The sequence below is a fragment of the Zalophus californianus genome, chromosome 15 (genome assembly GCF_009762305.2).
Source record: "Zalophus californianus isolate mZalCal1 chromosome 15, mZalCal1.pri.v2, whole genome shotgun sequence".
NCBI classification, from domain to species: Eukaryota; Metazoa; Chordata; class Mammalia; order Carnivora; family Otariidae; genus Zalophus; species Zalophus californianus.
In genome coordinates, this window is record NC_045609.1 from 38,062,532 (window position 1) to 38,074,817 (window position 12,286).

Below are 12,286 nucleotides of genomic sequence, written 5' to 3' on the forward strand. Positions count from 1 at the left end.
CTGGCTTTGTAGCCTGCCTGCCTGGGAGGGCAACATTCTAGGACACTGGACACACACCAGGATCCCACGAGTGGCAGTTGTAAGAGCCTCCTGCTTTCCAGGACAAAGGCACCCTTTCCCCAAGGACAATCGGCCAGGGGATGTCTAACACTCCCTAATCTGCAGCTCTGGCCCTGGTGCGGTGCCTGGCCCGGGAAGATCTCTTAAGAATTGTTCATGGACACAGGAATGAAGCCAGAAAAGGCCAAAGATCTGCAGAGACTGGTGGCTCTTGGTTATAACCAAACAGCCTACAATAACCCCAAAAGAAACCAGAAGCAATGCACTGAGCACAGACCGCTTTTGCCTGTCCGATACCCATCCTTCCCTTCTTCCGTACTAACAGAACCTACGTTACTGAGGCTAGCACGGTGCCAGCTAGCACACCCCGCCTTTCCAGGCTCTCTTGCTGATGCAGTGAGTCGAGGTCACAGGGTGGGACTTCCAGGGAAACAGTTTAGGAGGCACACTCAGCTGCGGCACACTTTGGCCCCATCCTCCTTCCCGCTGCCTGAATCGGGACGTGACGGCTGGCACTGCAACGTCACGTGCCGACCGTGGAAGCCACGCCGTACAGATGGCAGACCCTGAGGACAGCAGTACCACCACCCCGACCGGGACTTCGGTGCAAAAGCAGGGTAAACCTCTATCTTGTCTAAGTCCTTGCTGTGTGGTCTCTGTGGTCAGTGGCAAGCCTAATTCTGAGAGCCTACTGGAAAAGTGAGCTCGGCCACTTGCCTTCGAAGAGGGGAATGGTGTCGTTGGAAAACGTGTCCAAGGCAAGGAGGTCTTTCCCATCTTTGGACCCGCTGCGTTTGTGCTTATGTTTCCTTCGAAAGAAGGATCTGCGTGCGGCCGCCGACAGCGTCTTTGCGGCATTGTTGTCATCTTTGACCTCAGACATGCTGAGTCTCCTGGAGAATTCTTGGTCCATCCTGCGGGCACAGGGAACAGGGATGCTGGGAAGGGCCTAGCGACCGCCTCCTGCCCACCCTGCCCTGCCCGTGCGGAGGGGGAAAGCCAGGACCCCAGGCTCCTCCAATGCTCTGCGGCAGGTCTCTTGGCTATGCCACTCACCCGCACCACCAAGGACCCCTCAGTACCGCTGCCGTGGGGGCAACCCACGCACCAGTGCTGGGGTACACTCTCAGAGCAGGCCAGTTCCTACACTCGCGCGAGAGTCAAAAGGAAGTGCTGGGACAGTGACATGACAAGTGAGGCTTCCAGCCACAGAAGGGAATGAAACACAGACGCACGCCATGACAGAGCAGGACCTTGAAAACACTACATAAAGCGCAAGAAAGCAGGCACAGAAGGCCACATTCACAGGAAAAGTCCAGAACAGGGAAATCTACAGGGACAGAAAGTAGAGTCGTGGCTGCCTCGGGTAGGGGAGCAGGGCAGGAAAGACGGAAGGACAGGTGGGGTAGCTAATGCGTGCAGGGCTGCTTCTGAGCTGACGAGAAAGCTCTGAAATGACAGTAGGGATGGTGGCGCATGGCTGTGAGTACACCGCAAGCCAATGAATCGGACACTTAAGGTGAACTGCATGGTATAGGAATGTATCTCAATAAATCTGCTAAAAATAAAAAAGTTACGTTTCCTAAGTTGCCACGGTTCTTCTGTATAGCACTGACTTATGTACACCATTGCACTGCACTAGAAGCAGCTTTCTAGAGAAGCGGTCTGGGCAAAACGTACAGACCAGATGCCAGGGTGTGCAGCAAACTGAGCCCCGATCCTGTGGGACAGCTCCAGGGGTGGGCACCGCCCCCTCCAAGCCCAGACATGAACACTTACACGTATTTGCTGGGGATCTGGCCACGCTGGATCTTTTGGGCGTTCTCGTCCAGCTGCCAGGCCATCCAGGACCCAAATGTGCCCTGAGGCAAGGTGTCATCCACGTAGAGGATGTCATCTTTCTTAAAGCTCAGCTCACGCTCCGCCTCCGCCAGCCGGTCATACAGGGCCCTGGGCCAGGCAACAGAGGGGACAGGGTCAGGAGCACGCTACTGGCTGCTGGAAGACCAACCGGCCGCACACTTTGGCAGCCAGTCTCCTGGGACAGCTCTGCTGCTCTGAGCTTCCCCCAGACCACGATCAAGACCCACCTCTCCCCATGCTGGGGGCAGTTCCCAGAGAAGGGAACCCCCAGCTTTATGTAACAGAACAATGGTTGTCTTGCCTCCCCTAAGACTGGGGGCTCCCTGGGGACGAGGGCTGCCTCACATCCATCAGATACAGAACGTCTTGCCAAGGACCATATCCCGTCTTCCAAATGGGCCTTCCCTCCCTGCCACCAAGTCAAGGTCAATGGTTCCTATAGAAGGGAAACTCGCCAGGATGGAAACATGTCATCTCCCACCCAGGAGGGTGTCCTAGAGACAGAGACCGTGTAGCTGCTCAATGCTTTTTCCTTTCTGTGGCCTCAGAGCTTAGGGAACATAAAGGAAGCTAGAGCTCCTTCTAGAAAACACCTGGTGCCTGTGCCCACCTGCACACAAGTCATACAGTACTTCGGGCACGTGCATGCCTTGATACTCACACACACTGCAGACAGATCTGCCGATGTGGGGCGGGGGAGACCAGGAGAGGAGTGCAGCGCACAGGAAAATGGGGCTCTGCAGCCTCAAAATTTCCCAAGCCCCAAACCCTAAAGAGGGAGCCCATGTGGTCCTGCAGGCCCTCAAGCAAAGTTTCCCCAAGTCACAAGCATCTAAGTCACAAGCCATGAGCACGTGGTTTGGGGCCCGAGCAACAAGGACCATGGTCCGGCCCTCTGTGTTGCAGAGACACTCACCAGGACCAGTCTCCTCAGAAGGCACCTCCCCTGGCCCCAAATCCCTGGAACCCCTGGCCCCTGGTACCTGATGTAGAAGCTGTCGCCAGACAGGCCCCTGACCTTGGTGAACTCCTCAGGGCGGTACTGCACCTTGAGACGGACGCTGTCCTTGGGCTTCAGCATCTCCACGTAGACCTCCTCCACCGTCTTGTTGCGCACATCCAGACTGCCATACTGCCCAAGGACAGGGGACTGTGCTCAGAGGGCAGAAGCCAGGGGCGCCTCAGGTACCAGTGAGTGGGCGGTTGTGGGATAAGGTAGAGATTTAAGATCCCCTTCATTGGGAATCTGCAAGCCTCGCCTCTGCAGGTAAGGCTGAGTCCTCTGCCGGGGTCTGCTGGCCTGTTTTTACGGCCCTCACTTGTTTATACCACCTTTTGCTTATACTACCCGTGTCTTGGAATACCTACGAACCATCAAACGGGAGACCCAGCAAGAGGGAGAGGACGCTCCATCAGACCACGGTCCTGCTGCTGACACAGTAGAGGATCCTCCCTCCCGACACCAGTACCCAAGCCAGGGCCCCGCTCACCGCCCTCTGTGACCCGTCCCCGGGGTCCTGGCAGCATTCAGCACCACCAGGGGGCGCCAGGCACGAGGCTGTGCTCAGCCACCCGGAGGGTGCAGGAAGCCTGCAGGGCTGGCGGGGAGGGGCGAGGCCTGCCGCTCAGCAGCTCAGAACTCACCTCGAGGATGAGGTCTCCGGGCACAAGGCCATCAGGGCCCTTGGCAGGGCTGTCATCCTCCACCTCCGCCACGAACACCCCGTGCAGGTTCCCTCCACATAAATGGACTCCAAGCTCCAGCTGGGACTTTTTGATGAAGACGACTCGCGGCTCTGGGCTCTTCTTGTTGACATCTCCCACCATCCTTTGGGGAAGGAAAAGAAAGTCCCTCAATCACACACAGGGGGAGCAGGGCGTGCAAGACTACACAGTGGCTAACGCCCCGGCAGTTTTCCGTTTACTCCGCGAGGTCTCCCGGCACTCCCATCCGGGTTCTGGCTCTAGCGCCTTAGTTTACAGGCTGGAAGCTGAGGTTTGTAGAGGTGAATACACGGCCCCAGTTGAGAAAGCCAGCTGGGGACCAAGTGAAAACCAGTGCCCCCACTTTGTGGCCCAGCTGTCCATTGAGTGCCATAGCGCTGCCTCTCTCTCCACCTGGACGGCACCTGTTCTCCTAACCCTGTTCTGCCTGAGGAAAATCAGAGCCAGCCTCACAGCCCGGGGCACAACAGACCATTTGGCAACGTGTACAGAGCAGCTTCTCTGGCCCAGGGACTGTGCTATGCCACCAAGAGGGGGCCCCTGGCCATCAGGGAACTCACAGCACAGTGAGGGAGACACTGGTAAGCACTCGGAGGGGAGGAAACGGGACAGCGATGGGGACCTGGGGACAGGCCAGCTGTGGTGACCGCAGCCAAGTCCCAACGTGATGGATCCAGGGCAGAGAACGCAGAGCGAGCCACGTTCCGAGGGAGGCGGGGGCTTGGTCCGGGCCTACGGAACGATGGCTGCGCGCCCTGGCCCATGCGGCCCTCTCCCCATCTTCCCTCCAGCTCCTGTGCATGCCCTGCCTCCTCTTGACCTCTGTCTATGCCCCCCCGCCCCCACCCCCACCCCCACCGTGTGCACAGCTAACCCCTGCTCACCCTGACCGTGTTGACTTAACTGGCTCTGTTCCCTGCCACACTCTCGCTCACTGCTCCACGTGGCCTGCTCCGGCCCTCCCAGCACATGCTGCACATGCCTGGACACTGGCCTGTCACCCTCTAACCCCGGAGCTCCCTGGGGGCGACTGCTGGCGGCGGCCATAGCCCAGGACCTGGCTGGGTGGAGACTAAAGACAGTCAGACCACGAGTAACTGAGAAAAGGAGGAAAGGAAAAGAGGCAGAGCTAAGAACAAGTCAATGAGGAAACAAAAGAGAAAAAACAAGAAAGTGAGAAAGGGCAGGAGGGCGGAAGGAAAGGAATGGCATGCTTCCCACCCCAAATCCTGACAACCTGCTATACGGCCGGCGGCACAGGGGCTGGGCGGGGGGGGGGGGACGCCGGCAGGGTGTGCTCAGGCCACGACCACGACCGCCTGCCCCCCCCCCCCCCCCGGGCTGGTGCGCACAGACAGAAGGCTCACAGCACGCGTTGGCTGACCTGGAACTGGGGGTGCTCTGCTTGGCCGGGGGGGTGCCAGGGCCCTCATCCTGCTCCATCAGCGGGTCAGTGACAGAGGGGTGCTCCGGGGCGGTGGCACTGCTGCCCTGGAGCGTGGAGTGGGTGCTGGCAGGGTCCAGGTGGGAGCTGGGGATGGAGGGCAGGAGGAGTAAGGAGCAGCCCATGGTCCCTGGCCGTCCTCAGCCACCCCCCACTCCGGTGCTGACCACGGCTTGCGGGGGGCGGGGAGGAGCAGAGACTGGGTCGTGGGCCTCGGAGCCCGGAGAAAAGCAGATGTCTTGGGAGCTGGGACTCAGGTCGTCCACCCTGTAGGATCTGCCTGTCCTCAACCTGGTGATCCTCTCTGAAGGTGTGGGCTGGGGGCCCACAAAGTCACCATCCCTTTGCCTCCGTTTGTGCATCTTGTCCCCCCCTTGGCTGAGCTGCGCAGTGCCGCGTGGCAGGGGCAAGTCTCCCCTCTTCTCCCACATGCCCGGCAACCCACGGCTCAGGGGCAGACATGGACAGAGGGCCAGAACCCTCTGTGTGAGAATCCCGCCCCCAGGGCCTCCGTTCCTGGCTACCACACACCTGTGTAGGGGGCTTCCTGCTGCACGGGGGGAGGGGATCCAGCCATGTGCTTCCACACCCTATATCTCACACCCTCCTCCTCCTCCATGTTCTTTTTCCGAAATCCGGGGCTGGCCAACTCTCGTCTTTCGGCCGCTGAATGGCCAGAACTCAGAGCTGGCCCCCGGGCTGCACCCTCTGTCCTCCCCCAGCCCGAACGCCCCCATGGGAGGCCCAGGCCCTCACCTGGACCGAGAGTGGCTGCTGAGCTGGTGCATGTGTGGGTTGTACTGGGCCAGGATGGTGACAGTGTCACACTGCTGCCCAATGATGAGCCGGGCCTGCTGCTCCGTGGCGCTCCGCAGGTTTATGCCATTGAACTAGGAAACATCCAGAGCATGCTCAGTGACGTGGTGGGGGCCGGGGACCAGGGGAGCACAGCTCTTCCCAGGAAGGGAGGAAAGGGCGGAGAGAAGGCAGTGCGAGGGGCAACTCTCACTTACCTCAAGTAACTGATCCCCATACTCCAGGCCGGCTTGGTGAGCGATGCTCCCCCCTGTCACCTTGGAGACGTAGACCCCACCCTTCTCTCCACTCACGATGGAGATGCCCAGTGGCTCCGAGCCCTTCTGCAGCTTCACGTGACGTGGCTCCTCCGCATAGGGCCTTGGAAGAGAGCCAACAGTTGCGGGGACTCGGACACAACGGAAGGGTCTGGGGCAAGTCTGCAGTCAGGCATGCAATCAGCTACGCAGGAAAGGCCAGGGACCCCCAGATGCTCCTATAATGACCCAGCTGGGTGGGAACATGATGACCCCACCTTCGTGTGGCAGTGACAGGCTTTCCCGCAACCTCATGCAATACAAACACGACACCCCCCAATGGCCACAGAAGCTCCCAGTCCCAAAGACACAGAGAATGGTCCATGTGAACTATGAACGCTGACACAGGCAGGGAAAAAGCACAAAGAGTTTCATAACTTGAGAGGAGTTGCTGCAACAAAATGTGCAATGAACAAACCCTGGTGGGGTCCCCAGACTCCCCAGGAGAAAAGAAGTGGCTCCTGGGAGGACGGTCACCCAGAAGAAACAGGTATAAAGTTTTTATATCTACCAGTTTATACAGTGATGTACAATGGCCATGGAAATGAAGCCGCTGCAAACCTAAGCCATTAGAAAGGGAGTGGGGAGGCTGGGAGCAAGGCCGGGCCCATGCACTTGCTGGCCCCGGGGGGCGGGCGGAGGGGAGCCGTCTGCCGTGACGAGGGCACGAGGGGGCTTGCGCAGGGGCCTCTTGTCAGGCCAACCTCAGACTCCCCAGGGAGGAGAACCTGGGCCTGGCGGCCATGGGCAATCTCAGAAGGGATCTGTGGTGGTGGAGACATCTGGAAGGTGCAAAAAGTTAGAAAGAAGAGAGGGACGCTCAGAGAAGGAGGACAGATGCCTGGAACCTAACAGACAGAAAGGCAGCCAGGTGATGCAGAGCCATCCCGGGAGGACTGTGCTGCCTGCTGCCCTAAGCTCTTCCCGCAGAACAAAATCATAGCCAAAGGTGAAGAGAGAAGCCAGCCGCAGTGGCACGTCCTTGGGCTCCCCTCCAGAGCACGTGGGTGGGGAGAGACTCACACGGTGATGGACAGCCAAGCCCCTGAGCCGCCCCTCCCCTAACACCCAGAGGCACAGCAGCCTCTCAAGCTCAGCGGGCCTCGGGCTGGGACCCCACCACCCAGGGCCCAGGCCTCTGGCAGTCTGAGATCAAAATCCTTCTTGACTTGTCCCTTCCCCTCTCCCCTTCCCAAACTCACAATGCCCTCCCCTGACCCTGTGGCTCAGACGCTTCAGTCCCTGGCCTGCAACTTCCAGACTCATCACATATCACAGTGCCAGGCAGTTTGGAGTTATAAGGGCCCTTACCCAGCAGCCACCAGCACCATCCTCATTCCCCCAGCCAGCATCAGAGGGCGGCACAGCAGGTTCGAGCAGAGCTCGCTTCTGCTCTGGGGCGCCTCCCCTCCCCCCCCACTGAAAACCCTTTCCTGTGTGCCACCTCCAAAACCTACATCTATCTCAATAAAGCAGCAGATACCTGAATCACAGTAAGAGTCCTACAAAGCCGTTACGAATGATGTGAATCAGGATTTACCAACATGGAGAGATGCAGAGGACACACACTGCGTGAGCAGACACATGGGCATAATCCCATTTATATAAATCTGTACAAATACGCCTGGCCACTCACACGTGCAGAGGTTTCTATGAAGGACCCTACCAAAATGTTAACAATGGCACCTCCAGGTGAGGAGACTTGACGTAATCCTTACTTTCTAATCCCCTGAAGGATCTAAATTTCTTATAATATGCACAAAAGTTTTCTCAGAACAATAAGGCTATGTTATGAAAGAGGTTTATAAAGCATACTTCGCAATATTACAAACCTCTTGAAATGAGAAAGTATTAACATACAGAAAATGTAAATAATAAAACATGCCTTTAAACTATATATATGTGTATATACATACACACACACACACACACACACATACACGCTTAACAAAAGGGGAACAGCAACTGAGGAGATTATATGTGACTTTTCTTCTTTCTACTTTCCTCTATCTTCCCAGTTTCCTCTAATAAGAAGTTACATGGTAATGTACATTAGAATCGGGGGGAAAAAGCTGTTTTCTCTTCGGTCAAGTCACACATATTAAACTGTATGCCTCTGACTAGATCAGAAGCACCGTGAAGGCAGGAACACGGACACTCTCCTCTCCCCAGAGCAGCTCCCGGTTCTCTGCACACTGTAGGAAGCTAACTATGGGATACTTGATGGCAAGGGACAGGCCCTCTCTGCTTCTAAGGAACCCACCTGAGTTGGCGGAAGATCTTGCTGCTCAGTGACCTGAGCGGGGTCAAGTAAAACAACCCCCCTGACCCGGGGACTTGGTGCAGGTTTGTGCTCCCACGTGCATCACGTGGGTAAGACATTTCCGCGTGAATTGCACCTGCTTCCCGTATGGGCCCAGGTGCACTTCTGGGCTCCAGTTGTCAGGGTACCTGTTAGGTTGTCTCACAAATTCAGATTTTTCAAGTCAAATGATTTTCTGAATGCGGAGCCCACCCTGCGGGGTTCCTTCCATGGCTCAGAGACGAGGGCCCTCAGCATTTTCGATTTGAGTGGACAGGAGTGGCTCCATTCCTTTTAAGTGATTAAATAAAAGCAAGTTCCAGTTTAATCAGATCCCCTGAAGACTGACAATCTAGACAGGACCTCTTAACTATAAATACCATCTGGTAAATTCAACTCTGAAACAGCAGAGGTGGGTGAGGGATGTGGAGCTTGTGGGGGGAGTGAGGGACCCCTTAGAGGATGGGGTCCAACCGTCTGGACTGACATCAGCCTCAAGTTAACCCGAAATCTCGGCAGATCGGCCAGCATTTCGAAATGAACCAATAAATGGCTAAGCCTATACTTTTACATATATTTTTTCTGGTATGTTTTATTTCAAAATAAAAAGCTTGGAAATGAGGGGGACAAGTGATGCAGCTGTGTTCTGGAGCCAAAAAGCAAAGAACGAGCCCTGATTCTAAGGAAGGTAGGCCGGTCACCAACCATGTGACCACAGATAGGTCACACCAACTTTCTGGCCTCAGTTTCCTTATCTGTAAAAGAGAACCAATGATGATGACAACGATGACGATGCACGATGCTCACAGGGTCACTGTGAGCATTTCATGACTTAACATACGGAAAGTGCTTAATCAGGGGTCAGGGAAGCAGTGAATGGTGCCACCACATCATCTCGGCCAGGTGGCCCCCAGCATCATCTGCTGCAGCTCATTCTGTGGACATTCTGTAGAAGGAGCCCACCCTGCTCCTCACCTTGCCGTCTATGCACACCCCACCTCCCGCTCCTTGTGAAGGGCTGAGGCGGCACGCCAGAGAACACTAGGTGACCCAAAGCAGAGAGGTCTCGCTCTGGGATCGACTCAGCTGAAACCCTCCAACGCAACTGCTGCCTCTACCAACAAGCCCACTCCCTCAACCAAGCCTTGGCCTGCTGTAGGGATGCATCACCCACTGCCGTGCCCATGGGACAGATGCCCACTAGTGCTCACCTGTCCTTCCTCCGGTCCCCGAGGGCCGCAGGGTTGACGGCAATTCTGGGCAATGTGGAGGCTGAGGTCTGCGACTGGCTACACGAGGACAGGGTGTCGATGTTCAGGGGCGACTGCGGAGGCGTGCTGCATTCCGAATGTGACAACGAACCTGTCAGGAGAGGTGCAAAGGAACTCGGGCTCTGCAATCCACATCTCCACTCCCCCATGGCCCAGACGAAGAGGGAGACACGATCCAGGCACGTGGCTCCACACGGCGGCCACACCACATGGCCTCGAATTCAGGGGCTGGGCTCTGCATGGCCTTTCTATCTAGCCCCACATCCCCGGGCCTGAAAGCCAGGCTCAACCAGCCTGCACGGACTGGCTGAGCTGAGGAAGAGGTTACACACTGTGCCCAGACGTGTACCACGAGGCCAGTGCGAGCCGGCAGGCCAGGACGGGAGTGCGAGTTCTCACCTCTGTCGGAGCCGACAACGGACCGGGGGTATCTTGGCGTTGATGGGATTTTAATGCGTTCTGCCTTGAACTGCAAGTTGCTCGAAGACCCTACATTTCCACAAGGAGACAAAACTTCAGGCCTGTGATTAAATACCACCCTCACTCCCTCACCACCACGTCAGTAGTTAGGGAAGAAGCACAGTCATGACAAATGCAAAGCAGGCCTTGCCACGTATCCCTGAGGGGGCCCTAAGTGTGAACTGGTCAAGAAAAGCAGATACTCAGTACCCAGTGATCTAAGTGAACTATGCGGTATGGACTGCTCCAGAACAGGATCACACGAATCTGTGACAGAGGGGACTGCTTGCTTCCACTCCATGTTGCTGGAAGTGGCACCACCTGAGTCTCTTTATGAGGTAACTGCTGGTCTCTACCTCTGGGTTGCATTTCCCACACATGAACAGCACTACAAACCCCCAGAATCATGGACAGGCTCAGGGACAGGAAGCGAGAATTGTGGGCCCAGGGGTCCCCTGGAATAGCCACATGGCTGCCAGGGAAAGCCTAAGAGACCCAGAAGGCTGAAGGAGATGGTTCCCAGGGCAGCGTGGGGCCAACCTCGGCCCCGGAAGCAGAGAAGGGCCCAGGTAGGCAGGCCACCTGGAAGTCTGGCCATGAGGATGCAGGTAGAGAGGGAAACAAGCACCGTAGCCCCGCTACGGTGAGAAGGTTCTAGTGGCACCATTACCAAGGCGGGCGCTGGAGGGCAGAGAGTTGGACCCGTGGGAGGCTCTCATATCTGAGTAGTCGCTGCCAACCCTATGGCTCAGGTCCAGGCTCAGGCGTCCCTGGTGCTGGACGCTGCGAGAAAACCAGACAGGTGAGATGCTCAGGAGGAATACCAGGGCTGGACACGGCCACTGGGGAGAAACAAGCAGCAGGCCTGGGCCAAGGCCTCCCTGAGCCCACAGAAGCCACCTGCCGCTAGGCAGGAATAGTGGACTGCCATGCTCACAAGCAGCATCCAACGAGGGCCCTGCCCACAGAGAAAGGTCCTGCTGTGCCCGTAAAGGAGCAGCATACCTCCTTCAGCCCAGGACCAGGACTGGGCTCACTGGGAGCAAGGGCTTCCGCCGGGAAAAACAGGCTCTGAACCCTGTCTGGGCCCAGAGAAGTGGAGCCTCTCCTCCAGGATGGGTGGGAGAGGCTGGATGGGCATCGAGGACCTCGGACGGGGACCCGCACACCTTGCTCAGGACAGCTGCCTAGGACCCTGAAGGGCAGAGAGCCCAGGCCTCACCCACCTCAGGCAGGCCTACAGTCAGACCCAACAATGTCCTTGTCTAGCTGTGTCATGAGACTGTGTCTCTTCCCTGCCTAAAGCCTGGACTAGAAAAAAATCCCAACTCCGCATCATGGCCGCAGGCCCTACAGGATCTGTGCCCTATAGCCTGGGCGCTCTTCCTGACTTACTGTGCCCGTGCAAGCTCCCCCACTCTGCCCCAGAGCCCAGCACACTGTTCCCAGGTGTCTGCGGCTCCTACAGGCCTCCTTCCCGGGGACTCCACCCAGGTCTTGCACGGCTGGCCTCTTCTCAGCCTCCCGATGTCGGTAGCACCCCCCTCCCCCCCTCCCAGGGCCCTCCCCTCCACCATTGTCCAAGTCACAGCCTAGCTGGCCGCCCTGCTCTGCGGTCTTCAGAGCAACCCAGCACCACCTGGTACCACTCCGTCTCTTCCGTCTGCCTCCCACACTCGAACATCAACGTCCCATGCAAAGCAGCTGGTTTAGTTGATTTAGTTCTCCACTGTATATCCCTCTGGAACTAGAACAGTCCATGCCATGTAGTAGGTGCTCAATTAAAACTTGCCAAACAACTGAATGAATGAATGAATGAATGGGTGACTCTGAGCCAGTCTGTTCACCTTTTAAGGCTCAGTCTTCTCATCCATAAAACAGAGCCAACAACAGTCCTTAGCTCACAAGGTTGTGGTGGCCATTAAACGAGATGAGGTTTACAAGGGTCCCAGCACAGTGCCTGGCATACGAGCACTTAAGCACCAGCTGCCATCACTCTCTCTCTCTTTAAATACCTCTTCAAGCTCCATGCTAGGGAATGAAGAGAGCA

At 56.9% G+C, this 12,286-nt stretch overlaps 1 protein-coding gene across 3 annotated transcripts in view; it reads right to left on the bottom strand.

The window, feature by feature from the left end:
• Positions 1-12,286, bottom strand: part of DLG5 (discs large MAGUK scaffold protein 5) — a 126,955-nt gene that overhangs the window by 18,723 nt on the left and 95,946 nt on the right. For 2 of the 3 annotated variants that reach the window (XM_027595965.2, XM_027595968.2), the window contains 10 exons: positions 10,907-11,019; positions 10,177-10,266; positions 9,718-9,868; positions 6,106-6,268; positions 5,849-5,982; positions 5,033-5,179; positions 3,568-3,751; positions 2,907-3,055; positions 1,840-2,010; positions 778-974 (listed from right to left, as the gene is read on the bottom strand). In XM_027595965.2, the coding sequence (XP_027451766.1) occupies positions 778-974; positions 1,840-2,010; positions 2,907-3,055; positions 3,568-3,751; positions 5,033-5,179; positions 5,849-5,982; positions 6,106-6,268; positions 9,718-9,868; positions 10,177-10,266; positions 10,907-11,019 (1,499 nt within the window). The remainder of the gene's footprint in view (positions 1-777; positions 975-1,839; positions 2,011-2,906; positions 3,056-3,567; positions 3,752-5,032; positions 5,180-5,848; positions 5,983-6,105; positions 6,269-9,717; positions 9,869-10,176; positions 10,267-10,906; positions 11,020-12,286) is intronic. The other variant, XM_027595967.2, reaches the window with a different exon arrangement.